The sequence below is a fragment of the Eptatretus burgeri genome, chromosome 4 (assembly GCF_056783735.1).
Source record: "Eptatretus burgeri isolate ZD-2024b chromosome 4, Ebu_testis_v1, whole genome shotgun sequence".
In the NCBI taxonomy this organism is placed as follows: Eukaryota; Metazoa; Chordata; class Myxini; order Myxiniformes; family Myxinidae; genus Eptatretus; species Eptatretus burgeri.
Window position 1 is genome coordinate 82,830,532 of NC_140964.1, and position 16,385 is coordinate 82,846,916.

The following is a 16,385-nucleotide window of genomic DNA, read 5'->3' on the forward strand; positions in this document are numbered from 1 at the left end:
ATTGTTCCAACAACCGTAATCGCCAATCTGCAGTTTCTCAAGAACCAACTGGAATTGATTGCATATGAAGACTATTAATATGCATTTCTAACTGGCTTCAGATTCATCTCAATCACATCAGACATCCTTCTGCAATCCAACGAGCCGCAATATTTAATTTTATTTCCTTCGGAGAAGTCCAAATTGTAGTCCTGCAACTGCCGGTCAATTAAAGTACATTTTTGACGACACTTTGACATAAGTTTGTCAAATTAACACAAGAATACACTTCAGTTCCTTTGGTATTTAAGTTTAAAATATATGCTCATTCTCAAGCTGCATGGTGAGAATAAATATTTTGCATGCATGCTCAATGGTTAAATCACAATGGAAATTCACCAATGAAATAATGAATCATGGCCTGATTGACATTGTGCAACTACAACTGCATTGGGTTTTTTTTTTTTTTGTTTGAAAGGTCAAGGCCAAACAAGGAAGTTAGATGATGTCAAACTAAAGATCATGAATAAAACAATGCCCTTGTCTTTCAAATTAAAACTAACATTAAATCACCTCCCATCATCGGCCGAGCTCTGCACCTGCCAAAACTGTTTGTATTTTGCAAGACAGCACCTCACCTGCTGTGGTGATGCCTGTAGAACGACTCTGCGATCTGGAATTCAACTTTGTGCTTGACGATTTGACATTATGAGTAACGCTTGGTTTTCCAGGTGAAGGTAAGGGTTCACATTTGGTGGTGCCTTGTATTGGGGACTTGGAGATGTGCACAGAGTTGGTGTTTGAAGCCAATAAGCCAACGGCATTGGCGACACCATTTGGAGTCAAGCCAGGGATAGAAGATGACAGAAGTTGCGGTTGCAGAAACAGAATGTTTGTCTCCCCTGGTGTGTGCTTGGCGATCGCCGAATCCACCTTCAGCACTCGATCAGGACAGGTGGTGTGCATTTTTACAACTTGTCTCTTCTCTTGCTCTATGCCATTAACCAAGAACTGGCCTGCCTTTTCCAAATTGAGATGCTGCTGCAGCTGTTTTGGTTGCAATTGCTGCTTCAGTACCTGTTGCCACTTTGGATTTGGCTGTTGGTGTTGTTGTAGCTGCTGCTCCAGATGCTGTTGCTCCCTTTGCTGTTTCTGCTGCTGCTGTTTCTGTTGCTTTTTTGGCTGCAGCTGCTGTTGATCTTTTGGTGGCTGCTGCTGCTGCTGTTGCTGTTTTGGCAGCTGCTGCTGCTGCTGTTTTGGCAGCTGCTGTTTTGGCTGCTGCTGCTGCTGTTTCGGCTGCTGCTGTTTCGGCTGCTGCTGCTGCTGCTGTTTCGGCTGCTGCTGCTGCTGTTTCGGCTGCTGCTGCTGCTGCTGTTTCGGCTGCTGCTGCTGCTGCTGCTGTTGTTGTTTCGGCTGCTGCTGCTGCTGTTGCTGTTTCAGCTGCTGCTGCTGCTGTTGCTGTTTCGGCTGCTGCTGCTGCTGCTGCTGTTTCGGCTGCTGCTGCTGCTGTTGCTGTTTCGGCTGCTGCTGCTGCTGCTGTTGCTGTTGCTGTTGCTGTTTCGGCTGCTGCTGTTGCTGTTGCTGTTTCGGCTGCTGCTGTTGCTGTTGCTGTTGCTGTTTCAGCTGCTGCTGCTGTTTCGGCTGCTGCTGTTGCTGTTGCTGTTTCGGCTGCTGCTGTTGCTGTTTCGGCTGCTGCTGTTGCTGTTGCTGTTGCTGTTTCGGCTGCTGCTGTTGCTGTTTCAGTTGCGGCTGTTGCTGTTGCTGTTTCGGCTGCTGCTGTTGCTGTTTCGGCTGCTGCTGTTGCTGTTTCGGCTGCTGCTGTTGCTGTTTCGGCTGCTGCTGTTGCTGTTTCGGCTGCTGCTGTTGCTGTTTCGGCTGCTGCTGTTGCTGTTTCGGCTGCTGCTGTTGCTGTTTTGGCTGCTGTTGTTGCTGTTTTGGCTGCTGTTGCTGTTTCGGCTGCTGATGTTGCTGTTGCTGTTGCTGTTTCGGCTGCTGCTGTTGCTGTTGCTGTTTCGGCTGCTGTTGCTGTTGCTGTTTCAGCTGCTGTTGCTGTTGCTGTTTCGGCTGCTGCTGTTGCTGTTGCTGTTTCGGCTGTTGCTGTTTCGGCTGCTGCTGCTGTTGCTGTTTCGGCTGCTGCTGCTGCTTCTGTTGTTTCTGCTGCTTTGTCTGTGATTGCTGTTGTGTTTGCCATTGTTGCAGCTGTGACTGAGAGTGCTTGCTTATGCCATCATCTCCATCACATTCCTTACTTGCCTCCGAAATGCAGAGGCTGCTTAATTTCTTTGCAGATTCAATGAGTTCCGTCATCTCCTTTGTCTGTTTAAGACTCTCATAGTTAGCCACACCATCTCCCACCGCTCCATCACCAATACTCAGTGCGGATTTTAGGATATCTGAGATGCTAAGCTCACTCTTAAAGCCATTGACTTGCTCTGGCACCTCAACACTGGCATTACCCCGACTCCCACCACTCTTGAGCGCAGCAGCAGCAGCCGCTCCAATACCTGCCGCTCCCACATTCACACCACCCTTTGCTGCCGCTTCCAGCAAAGCTTTCTCTAGATCACGTAGTTTTTGTGCCGACTGCAGCAAGCTCGAAAAGCCCAGTGCTTCCAGTGTATTTCCAGCATTCCCTTGCAGTAGCTTGGAAGCGACACCAGCCACTGACGCGGCTCCAGTTGAGGTGGTTGGTGGAGGAAAGCGTTGAGGACGATTGAAACCAAAGGCTGGGGCCATAGGTTTTTGGGGAGCATAAAGTGTCGAAGGAACAGGTGGAAAGAGACCAGACTGAGGAGGCTGTGATACCACAGGCTGTTGGGTAGCAGCAGGCTTGCGAGATGGAGACATCTTCTCAACAACCCGTCGAAGAACAGCATAGTAAGCAAAGGGCAGCTTTTCTTTGGCTGCTTTCAGAAAGTCTGCCTGGATCTCAGGGTCCTCAGAGCAGGCAAGGAATGTACTGTAGTTGATGATTCCAAGTACTTTGTTGATTGCTGCGGCTATGTCAGCATTCATGCCCTGGCTTTTTAGCCATCCAAGGAAATCCTGTCGTGGGTCCACTGCCATAAACAAACAAACAAAAAAAAGGAACACGCTCCAATTTTCATCATCGACACTGGTCATTTTCTAAACATGCATCCAACATAATCACCAATGAATAGTCAAAATCTACACATCAATGAAAAAGGACGACCAATCCACGTGACAAAGGCAATTGAAGAAAGAAGATACACGCAAGACATGAACAAGCACACGGCAAAGTAAAAACTTTAGGACTGTCTATTCCAGTTCTGTATTTTTTGGAAAGGACAGAACCAGATCAACAAAATCCACCACAAAATCATGGGTCCATCAACTGCAGAAAGCAAATAGTTGAAATGAAAACAGAAAAGTTTTAGTTTCTCGAGGTTAAAAAGAAAGAGGCCCCAAAGTCATTATAATATGCTGTAATATTAGCCAAGGTGACTATGTCAGCAAATGCTCATTTCGTTACACAGGCTGATTAGGTATGCTTCATTTTCTACTAATCAGCTGAGATATTTCCATCCACAATGGCTTATTATTTGGAAGAAAATGGCAAATGTAAAAAGACTATCATCATCATCATAATCTTCTATCCCATTGCCTCACAGAGTGGTAGGGCAGCAGACTCGTGTTTCCACGGGAAAATAGACCTGGCGGTGTTCATCTCCTCTCGAGGCCATGTTACATCCTTGTTCTTTGTTTCCTTCACATTTATCTTTATCCATTGTAAATCTTGCTTCTTCTTCTGTTTTATCTTTTCCTCTCTTTCCTTATCTATCTCTCTTAGGAGAAATCAATTCTTGCAGAAATTTTTTCTGTGAGGCTCACTTGGCTGTGCCTGGATGGATTTGAGGGTTGTGGAGTAGCGGCTGAAACCCGAATCCTGTCCAGGTTCCTCCTGATGACTCCATCTTTCCTCGACACGTATTCGGGTCCTTCTGATGACTCCAATGCGGTATTTGATCTTCTGTTTGATTAATGCAGTAGTTTGTAATTTGGCCAGGGTGTTGACGATAGCTCGCCAACTCTTCATTGGAAGATACCAAAGGATCTTTAATACCCACAGGCAATTAATAATATTAGCAAATGGGTATCCAGCTAAACGTCCATCAGAGGGACGGCAGGGTCATTGAATCCAACACCTTGCAAGCAAAGCACCAGGATAACAGTTTATAATTGGGTGTGAGAATTAAACCCAGACTCGACTGATAAACGCAGATGAGGCACGTGCGCTCCTCCGCATGATCCTGGCGCAATACATATTATTATGCACATCAAAATCGCTTTAAGCCATGGGCATTCAAAACATATTTTTACTGTTTTAGAGAATCTCTGAAAACAAGATTCACAATGTTCTTAAGCATAATATTTTGCCTTTCTTGGCAAATCACCCACCAAACCTCTCAAACATTCAAACTTTTCAAGAAATTCCAGATCACTTTGGAACAAACAATCACATTTGCACACAACGATGTTTCCTTCTTGTACTCTGCAGTTCATGCTCATACCTATTGTTTCCCCATGCAAGCAGCTTTCAGAACCATCTTGAGAACTGGGCTCGCTTCCTTCCACACTAGATGAATAACCACAGTCACTGTTCCCACCCTCCTTTCCACCACCTAGCAAAACAGAAGCATCAGTGGATGCTCGCAAGTAGATTCCATAGGTGCAGCATAACATTTGTGGATGACAAGCTAGCTATGCAGTCTCATCGTTCTTCAGCATCCCGTAACAACTGTGCAGACAAGCACTACCATCAACTAAATACCAAGGAAAATCAAGTAAGTGCTGAAAGTGCTGAGATGCATTACCATCTGGTGATGCAGGTGCATCAGGAAGCAAAGGGCAGCTGCAAGCAGCAGGCTCGGCTGAGGCATCTGTCGAGGCTGTAGCTTTAAGAGGATCCTCAGGCTTGTTAACCTCGAGAGGTCCATTTGCAACGTCGACCTCTCCCACCTGTTGCACACCAGAAATCATCGTGAACACGTTAATGCTCAAATCAATTTTTTTCAGACATATCAAGAGAGCACAATTCATGGTGCCCAGTGAAGTCAACAAAAGCACTGGTGCGCTCATGCCACCTGTCCATTCTCCTTGATGTTGCCATTTTCTGCAGCACATTTATTCTTTCTCCTGTTCTTCTTCTTCTGTCTCTTCTTTTCTTGTCGGAGCTCTTTTACCCGCTCTTCCTCTGACAGCTCTTCACACAGCAACTCCATGCGACTGATGCCTTGCTTTGCCTCCACAGCCACCTACCGTTTTATGACAAGGCAGACACACAATTAATGAACAATGATCAAATAACTTGTTGTGAATAAGCTTAATACATCTTTGGTATAAAGATAATGTAAATTTTTTTTTTTTTTAAATCTTTGCTACTTGTCATTCTCTGACATTTATCGAAGAAACAAAACATCCAAACAGCTATGTGGGTTCACGTGTTCAAGTGGAATGTTCTCGTGTAGGCTCTCGGGGGGAGTTCGTGGCCATCGCAAAAGTACAAACTCACCCATGATTTTATTGTTGTACATACCAAGACCTTTCAAAAAAAATTTGGGTGACAAGCCCAAATCTATATAGATTTTGCTACAGAGGGTGCTTTTCAAAATAGCCACCATAAGTATTGCTTTTGACCATATTTTGGTCTGTGAGACTCAGAGACATGATATTGGTGCCCAAACCTATGTTTTCAGAGTCAAGGAACTCAATAAGACCAATAACAATTACATTGGCTCCTTCGTTTGCGGCAGCCATCTTGAATTTCAAAATGGCCGCCATTCAAAATCGCAGTTGTCCATATATCAGTCATCAAAACACATAGACGCTTGATGTTGGTGGTTATACTCATGCATTTAAGCCCAAGGAATCCAATGATAAGAGTATAATAATACAGTGGTTCACTAAGACCAGCAAAAATCTTCTTGCGTATATTCAGGTAACCTATAAATCCAACGTGACGCCCATAACTATTATCACCAAAATCATGGGTGACTTTGTACTTTTGTGATGGCCACGAACTCCCCCTCGAGCCAGGAGTACATGGTGTCGATCACAAAATTGAAGATTTGCTCACTTTGCTTTCTGTAATCATTACGTTTAAAGATCTTCATTTAACAAATCAACTCACTGTCATCCACTTCTCTTTTATTTCAGATAAATTCTGAAGACAAGCACTAATACAAGACCTAATACAAGCCCTAATCCACAATCAGCAATGGAATTTGTACAGCTTTCGGGGACAGGAGTTGGTGATTTTGACCGGACAAAGTGTGCAATTTGTCAAGAGCCAATGCAGGGAAAACTGATCAGCACACCCAACGGGTGTAAACGAATACGGGAAGCTAGTGACATACGAACGGACTCTGTAACAAAACGCATAAAGTTGATGCCAGCCGAGAGTGACTTCTTCTATTATCATGTTTCCAACCAGTGCTACAAGAAGTACACCAATGCGAATCTGCTCAGATGCATCCAGGAAGGAGGGAAATCACAGAAAGCATCGCTATCCTCAGAAGAATCTGGCAGTCCACATGGGGTTGCGACTCGTGCTCACTCCGCTGTACGTTCACCTCCAAATCCTACAGATGCATATAGTGTCAACTACTCGATGAATTGCATCATTTGTAACAAGAAGTCACACAAACGGGACTTCACGAAATATCGTATATCTGAGTCGAACCGTGCTACTTCACTTTTACAAGCAGCAAATTTCTTCCAGGATGACATTTTCAGTCGAATGTGTGACCTCCAGGATGAGCATGCAGTTTTTGGAGCTGACTTGTATTATCACAAACAGTGCATGACATCATACATCCAAAAGTTTAAGAATGCTCAACGTTCAACTGGCGACACCAGAGCTGAACCCCAAGCAGCGTGCATGGAGTGATCGTTTCTGAGTTAGAAGAGGGACTGAAAAGTGGCAATGGCTATGAACTAAGTATAATCAGAGACCGATTGAATACATTTGTGGAGGACGAGCATCAATTTCGCAATAGAGATGTGAAGATATATTTTTTTAGACACTTTGGTAGTAGCATTGATTTTACATATCCTGACCAGTTGCGAAAGTCTTTGATGGTTTATAGTGTGCCATGTAATAGAGCAGATGTTTTGGCAGAGCATATTCGCTCCATTGATCCTGTACAGGTTTGTGCCAGTGTGCTACGGCAAAGTCTTGATAGTCATGATTTTAACCTCGATGATAGATTCTGTGATGCTCAAGATCTAAAACATGCATGCTCCAGTATGAGAATGCCAGAAGCGATACTTAGGTTTTTAGGATATTTATACAATTTCAACCCAGAGACATACCCCAAGGCAGCTGAAACTCTAATGACGGAAACAGATCCTACAGCAGAAGATGTAGATGATGAAAAGTTAGATGACGATGGATGTGAAACAGAGAATAGTGAGGGTCGGAATAACAGTGATTCCAAACAGACTGCTGATGGTTCCCTCTCTGCTCAACGTTGCAGGAAGATCCAAGCTCTGTTTCAGACTATGTATTGTGTACATCATTGTGGCAGAAGGAGAACGCCAATGCATGCAATTAATGCTGAATCAGCTCACAGTCTCGGGCATGGAGGGAAAATCATCACCAATATCTTGAATCGTCAAGGGCTTGCGCTGAGCTACGGAGAACTGCGACGATATCAATATGACATTGCAACCTACACTGCACAGCAGAATAGGCAGGATGTTGCACTTCCAGCTCATTTTGATCCTGGAGAATTCATATCAGCAGCCGTTGACAACTGGGATCATGAAAGTGCTAATGTGTCTGAGCATGACACAGTCTGCGTTCTTTTCCAGGACAAACCTAGTTCCCAGAGATTTAAGGTTACATGATAACTCAACCAAATGAACCACTGTATTATTATACTCTTATCATTGGATTCCTTGGGCTTAAATGCATGAGTATAGCCACCAACATCAAGCGTCTATGTGTTTTGATGACTGATATATGGACAACTGCGATTTTGAATGGCGGCCATTTTGAAATTCAAGATGGCTGCCACAAACGAAGGAGCCAATGTAATTGTTATTGGTCTTATCGAGTTCCTTGACCCTGAAAACACAAGTTTAGGCACCAATATCATGTCTCTGAGTCTCACAGACCAAGATATGGTCAAAAGTAATACTTATGGTGGCCATTTTGAAAAGCGCCCTCTGTAGCAAAATCTATGCAGATTTGGGCTTGTCACCCAAATTTTTTTGAAAGGTCTTGGTATGTACAACAATAAAATCATGGGTGACTTTGTACTTTTGCGATGGCCACGAACTCCCCCGGAGAGCCAGGAGTATTCGACATAAAGGTATTCCTTCCACTCGAGTACATCAATGGACACGGTTTAATAACCATTATCGGATGTACTTAAATGGAAAACATAAACAAATTGAAACCAAACTAAAAATGAAACAATTGTTGTGATAATACAAAACAATTTTTTTCAAACTAAAAATATTTCCAAGACCAACTACATTCTCTATTGGACGATGCTATGGCGAACCCAATTGTTTCGTTTTTCACTTGCAAAGCAAGACAAACGAGGGCGGCACTCGGTAGAACACATAACTCTGCCAGGCTGAACCGTTTATGTTTTGTATCCCACGGATAGGTCGGATCTGCATCCGGATCTTAACCAAAATCAAATCGGCTTGTTCTAGTCACCTGGCCCAACTCATCCACAAAATTTTGAGATATTGTGCCACAAATCGTTTTTGGCCTCATCTTATGACAAATCGCTTGCAAAATTTTAAAAACAATGTCGGATCCGGATTGGGATCTTCACCAAAATCTAATCAATTCGGCATGTCCACCAAGTTTCGTCGGAATCTGTCCACAACTTTTTGAGATATTCTGCTCACAGACAGACAAACAAGCAGTCATAGACTGGTACTTACGAAATCGTCAACTTGACCTCTGACCTTGTCTAATAAAAGCTGTCTCAAGAGAACGTAGCGACGCAAACCAGAAGTTTCTACAATGATTCTGTACCAAACCATCAAAAATCGAATGTTTGACCTCACTGTGACCTTGACCTTTGACCGATTTTGACCAAAATCTAATCAGCGCGAGCCATCGCCCTCCTGAATCACGTGGTGTAATTTGACATTGGTAGCTTCTTCCGTTCTCGAGTTATCGTGTCTACAAACAAACACACACACAAACAAACACACACACACACAAACACACAAACAGATGACGGAAGTCATCAATATACTTACGAAATCTTTAGATTTCGTAAGTAACAAAGACAGGGGTGAAAACAGAACCTCCGTCCACCTTCGGTGGGGGAGGTAAACACGAGCAAGTTCTTTGGATAAAATAAACCAATCAAGTTAAATGTCGAGATGTCATTTTTTTATTTTTGAAAAATTCCCCATCATTTAAAATTCTAAAACATACCACACATCAAATGTCTTCATTAGTAAAACGTCCATACAAAGGAATCAAGGAATCCCTTTACCTCAAAATTCTTCCGCAGTGCATCGAGGCTGAGGTAGAACAATAGCTGCCATGTTTGTTCCTCAGCACGAAGCCGTTGCCAAATTCGGTGCAACCTCTCATACAAATGGATCGCCAGGCAGGTAACGACCTCCTCCTGAGCACTGTCCAGCGTCTTCGCGTGACGCTCTCGACGCCTGACAAACCCCACAGCATTAGGTTAAGGTGTTTAAGCACCACGGTCACCCCTGCAACACTCAGCTACAGCATTCTGGTCCGTCGGTAGAACACAAATTAGCTGATAGGACTATAACAAGAGGCGGAAGCAAGATTTTGTCTTACGATTTGACAGCAACCAGAGAGTGTGATAACATGTAGAGATCTATATATATATATACAGGATTTTCTGCAAAGCGCTCTAGAGTATCCAATCTGATGCTCTCAAAGATTAGGCTCAAGCATGCCTGATGTGCTTCAATACGCAACTAAAACCCTTGTGAAAACAACAAAGCAGTGACTCGCTAAGACTGCTCTCTCAGCATCAACTCTAAATCGGAACCTTTCGTTTTTATGGAACAACCTCGAAGGAACAATGACAGTTAGCGCAAAATACAGTGGCAGCCCGAGGTTGGCAGGATGGCCTTTGGGATGCACACTGACCCCCGAGCCATCGAGCCTGGGTTCAAATCTCGGATCACTATAAACTGTCACCTGGTGTCTTGCAGGCACAGGGCAAGGTATCAAGGTATGTGCAGTCCCTTGGGTGGATGTTAAACTGGGTGTCCTGCCTGACAGCATTAGTTCCATCAATCCATCCCTTGGGACCATACTCTGCGCAGAGCATTGGTGCTGCCTAAGCAGTCTCCTTGGCTCTTGGGCACAATCCTGGACGGGTCGCCACTCCGGCACAGGATACCAGCAAGCTGGCACTCATTTTGCCGACCTCGGAAGGATGACAGGCAGAGTCAACCCCACCTGGTATTAATTCAACAGCCGAGTGGGATTTGAACACATGATCCTAGGATCCCAAGCCCACCACCCTAACCATTAAGCTAACACCAGGCACAGCATTAGTTGGAGGATATTATAGATCCCACAGTGTCCTTCGCAAAGAGGTGGGCTCGCCATCACTGGTACCCCGGCCAAATTACAAAATCCTGCTTGAACCGACAGGGAGCTCTGCATCAGTGGCACAGCCGTGCCCCCTCGGCCAACGATGCTACTCGCGGCCATGTGCTGCAAACGAAAGCAAATAAGAACAAGATGGCGGCCCGGATATTGTTTGTTTGTGAACACAACAGTTAATTGTAAAAAAAAGTGCGAGTGGATAACTTGCTGTTATTTTTGCTTCCTAGATGCAGTTTAAATGTTGTCTGCACTACCTACAAACTGTATCATAATCGAGTCGTAATTCCAGTGAGGTTCAGTGTCGTGACGATTACAGCATCCGACATGAGTACGGGATGTTGGTGGTTCTTTTCTGACCCTGGCTGAATCGTATCAAAGAACCCAAGAAAACATACAAACATTCACCACTCTTGTGAAACGTACTGCTTTGTTAGCATTTACAATTAGACTGTCAGAAATTCAACCAAGTTGTTTCAGGGTGCAAATACACTTGGGGCTTGGATTTGTTTTTCTGGGGAAAACTCTGAAGTATGGTGGAATGAAGGAAATGGTATTTACCCGCCATGGAGCTCTGCTATTGTTCGTCCAAGTAAGCGTCCGATAAAGAAGGCATCACATGTGATGTGGATGTGCCTCTCATTGGAGCATGCACGAAGCCCTTCATACAAGGTTGCACAATATCCCTTCTCCTTGCTTCCGTCAGCATCCCCAATCAGAATGTTATATGCGTGGAGCACTTTTGTCTTACACTCCCCGCAAAACCTGAATCGGGAGAAGCCAAACATAACATGCAACAAATGTCAAAGTGCATCAAACATGAAAGTATCAATTTGCTTTAAACAATTTGTTTGGGGGGGAAAAAACACCTTAACCCTTTAAACCCTAGTAGCCGGTTTACCAGCCTCTCTTCAAACCTCTATATACCCTAGCGGCCGGTTAACCAGCCACTATTCAAACCTCCATATACCCGAGTGACCGGTTTACCAGCTGCTATTCAAACCTCCATATACCTGGACCAGCAGGTTTACCAGCTGCTATTCAAACCTCCATATACATGAGCAGCAGGTTTACCAGCTGCTATTAAAACCTCCATATACCCAAGTGGCCGGTTCACCAGCCACTATTCAAACCTCCATAAACCCAAGTAGCTGGTTTACCAGCCACTATTCAAACCTCCATATACCCGAGTGACCGGTTTACCAGCCACGATTCAAACCTCCACATACCCGAGTGACCAGTTTACCAGCTGTTATTCAAACCTCCATATACCTGAGCAGCAGGTTTACCAGCTGTTATTAAAACCTCCATATACCAGAGCAGCAGGTTTACCAGCTGTTATTAAAACCTCCATATACCTGAGCAGCAGGTTTACCAGCTGTTATTAAAACCTCCATATACCTGAGCAGCAGGTTTACCAGCTGTTATTAAAACCTCCATATACCTGAGCAGCAGGTTTACCAACTGCTATTCAAACCTCCACATACCTGAGTGACCGGTTCACCAGCTGTTATTAAAACCTCCATATACCTGAGCAGCAGGTTTACCAACTGCTATTCAAACCTCCACATACCTGAGTGACCGGTTTACCAGCTGTTATTAAAACCTCCATATACCTGAGCAGCAGGTTTACCAGCTGCTATTCAAACCTCCATATACCTGAGCAGCAGGTTTACCAACTGCTATTCAAACCTCCACATACCTGAGTGACCGGTTTACCAGCCACGATTCAAACCTCCACATACCCGAGTGACCAGTTTACCAGCTGCTATTCAAACCTCCATATACCTGAGCAGCAGGTTTACCAGCTGTTATTAAAACCTCCATATACCAGAGCAGCAGGTTTACCAGCTGTTATTAAAACCTCCATATACCTGAGCAGCAGGTTTACCAACTGCTATTCAAACCTCCACATACCTGAGTGACCGGTTCACCAGCTGTTATTAAAACCTCCATATACCTGAGCAGCAGGTTTACCAACTGCTATTCAAACCTCCACATACCTGAGTGACCGGTTCACCAGCTGCTATTCAAACCTCCATATACCTGAGCAGCAGGTTTACCAGCTGCTATTCAAACCTCCATATACCTGAGCAGCAGGTTTACCAGCTGCTATTCAAACCTCCATATACCTGAGCAGCAGGTTTACCAACTGCTATTCAAACCTCCACATACCTGAGTGACCGGTTCACCAGCTGCTATTCAAACCTCCATATACCTGAGCAGCAGGTTTACCAACTGCTATTCAAACCTCCATATACCCAAGTGGCCGGTTTAACAGCCACTATTCAAACCTCCATAAACCCAAGTAGCTGGTTTAACAGCCACTATTCAAACCTCCATAAACCCAAGTAGCTGGTTTAACAGCCACTATTAAAACCTCCATATACCCAAGTGGCCGGTTCACCAGCCACTATTCAAACCTCCATAAACCCAAGTAGCTGGTTTACCAGCCACTATTCAAACCTCCATATACCCGAGTGACCGGTTTACCAGCTGCTATTCAAACCTCCATATACCTGAGCAGCAGGTTTACCAACTGCTATTCAAACCTCCACATACCTGAGTGACCGGTTCACCAGCTGCTATTCAAACCTCCATATACCTGAGCAGCAGGTTTACCAACTGCTATTCAAACCTCCATAAACCCAAGTAGCTGGTTTAACAGCCACTATTAAAACCTCCATCTACCCAAGTGGCCGGTTTACCAGCCACTATTCAAACCTCCATATACCCACGTGCCCGGTTTACCAGCTCCTCTTCAAACCTCCATAAACCCAAGTGGCCGGTTTACCAGCTGCTATTCAAACCTCCATATACCCAAGTGACCGGTTCACCAGCTGCTATTCAAACCTCCATATACCTGAGCAGCAGGTTTACCAACTGCTATTCAAACCTCCATAAACCCAAGTAGCTGGTTTAACAGCCACTATTAAAACCTCCATCTACCCAAGTGGCCGGTTCACCAGCCACTATTCAAACCTCCATATACCCAAGTGGCTGGTTTACCAGCCACTATTCAAACCTCCATAAACCCAAGTGGCCGGTTTACCAGCTGCTATTCAAACCTCCATATACCCAAGTGACCGGTTCACCAGCTGCTATTCAAACCTCCATATACCTGAGCAGCAGGTTTACCAGCTGCTATTAAAACCTCCATATACCCAAGTGGCTGGTTTACCAGCCACTATTCAAACCTCCATAAACCCAAGTAGCTGGTTCACCAGCCACTATTCAAACCTCCATAAACCCAAGTGGCCGGTTTACCAGCCACTATTCAAACCTCCATAAACCCAAGTAGCTGGTTTAACAGCCACTATTCAAACCTCCATATACCCGAGCGGTCGGATTTTTCTCCAGGGAGCCCAGGGTGGGGGAGCCGAAAATCCAAGGAGCTCTGGGTTCAAAGTATTCAGGAAACTTCAAGAACATGATATCAGTATCAGCATACTCTCCTTTGAACTGCCTAATCTGGCTTTGATTGCTGACTTGATAATAAAGCGTCACCCTGGTGCTTCATAGGCAAGACTGCGCCATCCCTCCGATGACGCATTAAGCTGGTTGTTGCATCTGGAAGCATGCTGGATAGTAAATATACCAGTGTGTTTTGCAAAGAGTAGGCCGTGTGCTGAAGAAGACAATGAAAATCACCAAGTATATTTCTTGCCATGCAACTGCTTCAACAGCACCGACGCTCTGTTTGAGGATATGGGATCAAACAACAAGAACGAAGCTTTGTTTTGTACTCGCGCAGATTGAGCACATCTCAACTCCCCCAAGGAAACAACGAATGCCATAGCTTTTCAATGTGGGTCGGGGCCTCTGCTTCCCACTTTGCTTTAACGGATACAGCCCTGGGCATCATTATGGCATTGTATATCAGGCTGAAATGGGTCTGCTGCTCTCCAACCAAAAATAACGTTTTGGTGGTCTCTTCTTCCACTAGGATGTTGCAACTGGCTTTAAAAACCTTGCCTTTTCAGCCATATCCTCCTCAACCATAGCAGGCTATGTTCATCACTCATCGCAAAAGGTCTGTTTGTCCAAACTTGATTAACATCTTCTTTTTTGTCCTTTTTTGTCCCCCTTTCTCCAACCTGTGGAAATCACCTCCCTGTGTCAAGCCCTGTTCCTGTCCCAGGAACTTTACCATCCACATCATATGTCATATAATTATTGTATCAGAAAATTTGATCTCCTCAACCTCCACCGACCATTCCCCATCACCTGACTTCTTCCTTCTCCTCCTCCTCCTCCCTTCTCCTACATCTTCTTACCCACAACCAGTTTAAACCCACCCTACTCCCACATGAAATATGCATACATACATACATACGTACATGGGTAACATGCGCAACATGCCGCTGTGTCTACTTTCTGCCGGTACTCCGAGGGGCCTCAATCTGGCCATTCCCCCAGGCAGATGCCTGGCTCATCCCCATCTCTTAGGGATAGGACATTCCAGGCACCCACTCAAAGGGACCGCCTCAGGTTAACCCGAGGAGACTCATCTGGTGGACGATACCTCAGCACCACCCCGCCACACACCACTTTGTGTGTTTTTGTGGAGTGAAGTGTTTTTATGGTGGCCGGAGTGCAAATCCTGTCACCAACCTCCTAGGAAAGCTAAACTACTGCAGTCGAGGACATCCGCAAATGCAGTTGGGCACCAGATATAGATGGCCGTTGGCTCACAAGGAGCTCCTCCACCCTTTGACAGGTTTTTTTGTTTTTAGTTCTGCTCGGTGTCCATACCCATACATTAGAAGAAAAAAAAAATACAAAACCCCCACAATTTAATATCAAACTGTCACAGAATCTACTGCACTTTTGAAAGCCAAGGTCAAACGTTAGGTATTGTATTTGTTTCCAGTTTAACCAAACAAAGGGCAAGCTCAGAGCATCTTTCACTCGACCAAGGGTTAATGCCCCATACACAAGTTTCTCCTCGTTTTCTACGGCGGTTTGACCAACATTCTGTCGGTTCCATCCATGGAAATAGATATGTGGGTCCATTTGACGATCGTTTCGGAGCAACAGAGACAGATTCTCTGGGATTGAAAGAGGTGTTCCATTTACAAAACAAGCATCTGATCATTTCCAGATCAGCAGCGTCTGCCAATCAGTAGGATGGGATACTGTCGGGCAGTGTGGAGTCGTCATAAAAAGGAAGAGAGGGTGTTCCAGAATACGAGGAAAAAGACAGGCACAAAACACTGACTTGGGGCCACTTCAGCGTTCACTGGGGGTGGAGAGGAGAGGCTTCCATTGATAGCAAGGCCTTGACTGCACCAGTGGTGGAAGTTGGAAAACAAACACACAATTATCTGAACAGTTTCTGAGAAAATACTGCAAATAAAAATGTTAATATACATCAACAATCGCTGCTCATACGTGTACAAACACACGCCTCCCTCAACACCGCTTTTCACCCAACCCCTTTCCCTGTGCCTATATAATAAATAGATGGTGCCATATTCGTCATTTTATCTCCCCCCCCCCCCCACCCACTCCCCGTTGCTTCCCACCACCTCACCATTCAATAAACAAACCTATCCTTTGTTTAGCATTTTAAACGAGCTTCTATCTGTTTATAAAAAAGCAAATAATCAATTCATTCTGTTCATGTCTAAATTATAATTTCACAATCACTCGTTTGTGTTAGCACGAAGAGAAAACCAGAAACAATCATCCTCAAGAAAAAGGTTTACACTAATGGTGTCTTTCCAAAGATAAAAGTGAACAATAATGATGAAAGACAAAACACTAGGATGGCACTTGGTTGAGTACATACCTCCACGAGGCTGAG

General features: G+C 44.7%; 1 protein-coding gene and 1 pseudogene across 7 annotated transcripts in view; one reads left to right on the forward strand and one right to left on the reverse strand.

Moving 5' to 3' along the window:
• The window catches only part of GGNBP2 (gametogenetin binding protein 2), a 51,805-nt gene that overhangs the window by 19,072 nt on the left and 16,348 nt on the right, over positions 1–16,385 (reverse strand). For all 7 annotated transcript variants that reach the window (XM_085879030.1, XM_085879031.1, XM_085879033.1 and 4 more), the window contains 6 exons: positions 11,138–11,341; positions 9,474–9,648; positions 5,085–5,255; positions 4,815–4,959; positions 4,512–4,622; positions 618–3,038 (listed from right to left, as the gene is read on the reverse strand). In XM_085879030.1, coding sequence (XP_085735156.1) covers positions 618–3,038; positions 4,512–4,622; positions 4,815–4,959; positions 5,085–5,255; positions 9,474–9,648; positions 11,138–11,341 — 3,227 coding nt within the window. The remainder of the gene's footprint in view (positions 1–617; positions 3,039–4,511; positions 4,623–4,814; positions 4,960–5,084; positions 5,256–9,473; positions 9,649–11,137; positions 11,342–16,385) is intronic.
• On the forward strand, positions 5,978–7,851 carry LOC147028541 (uncharacterized; annotated as a pseudogene).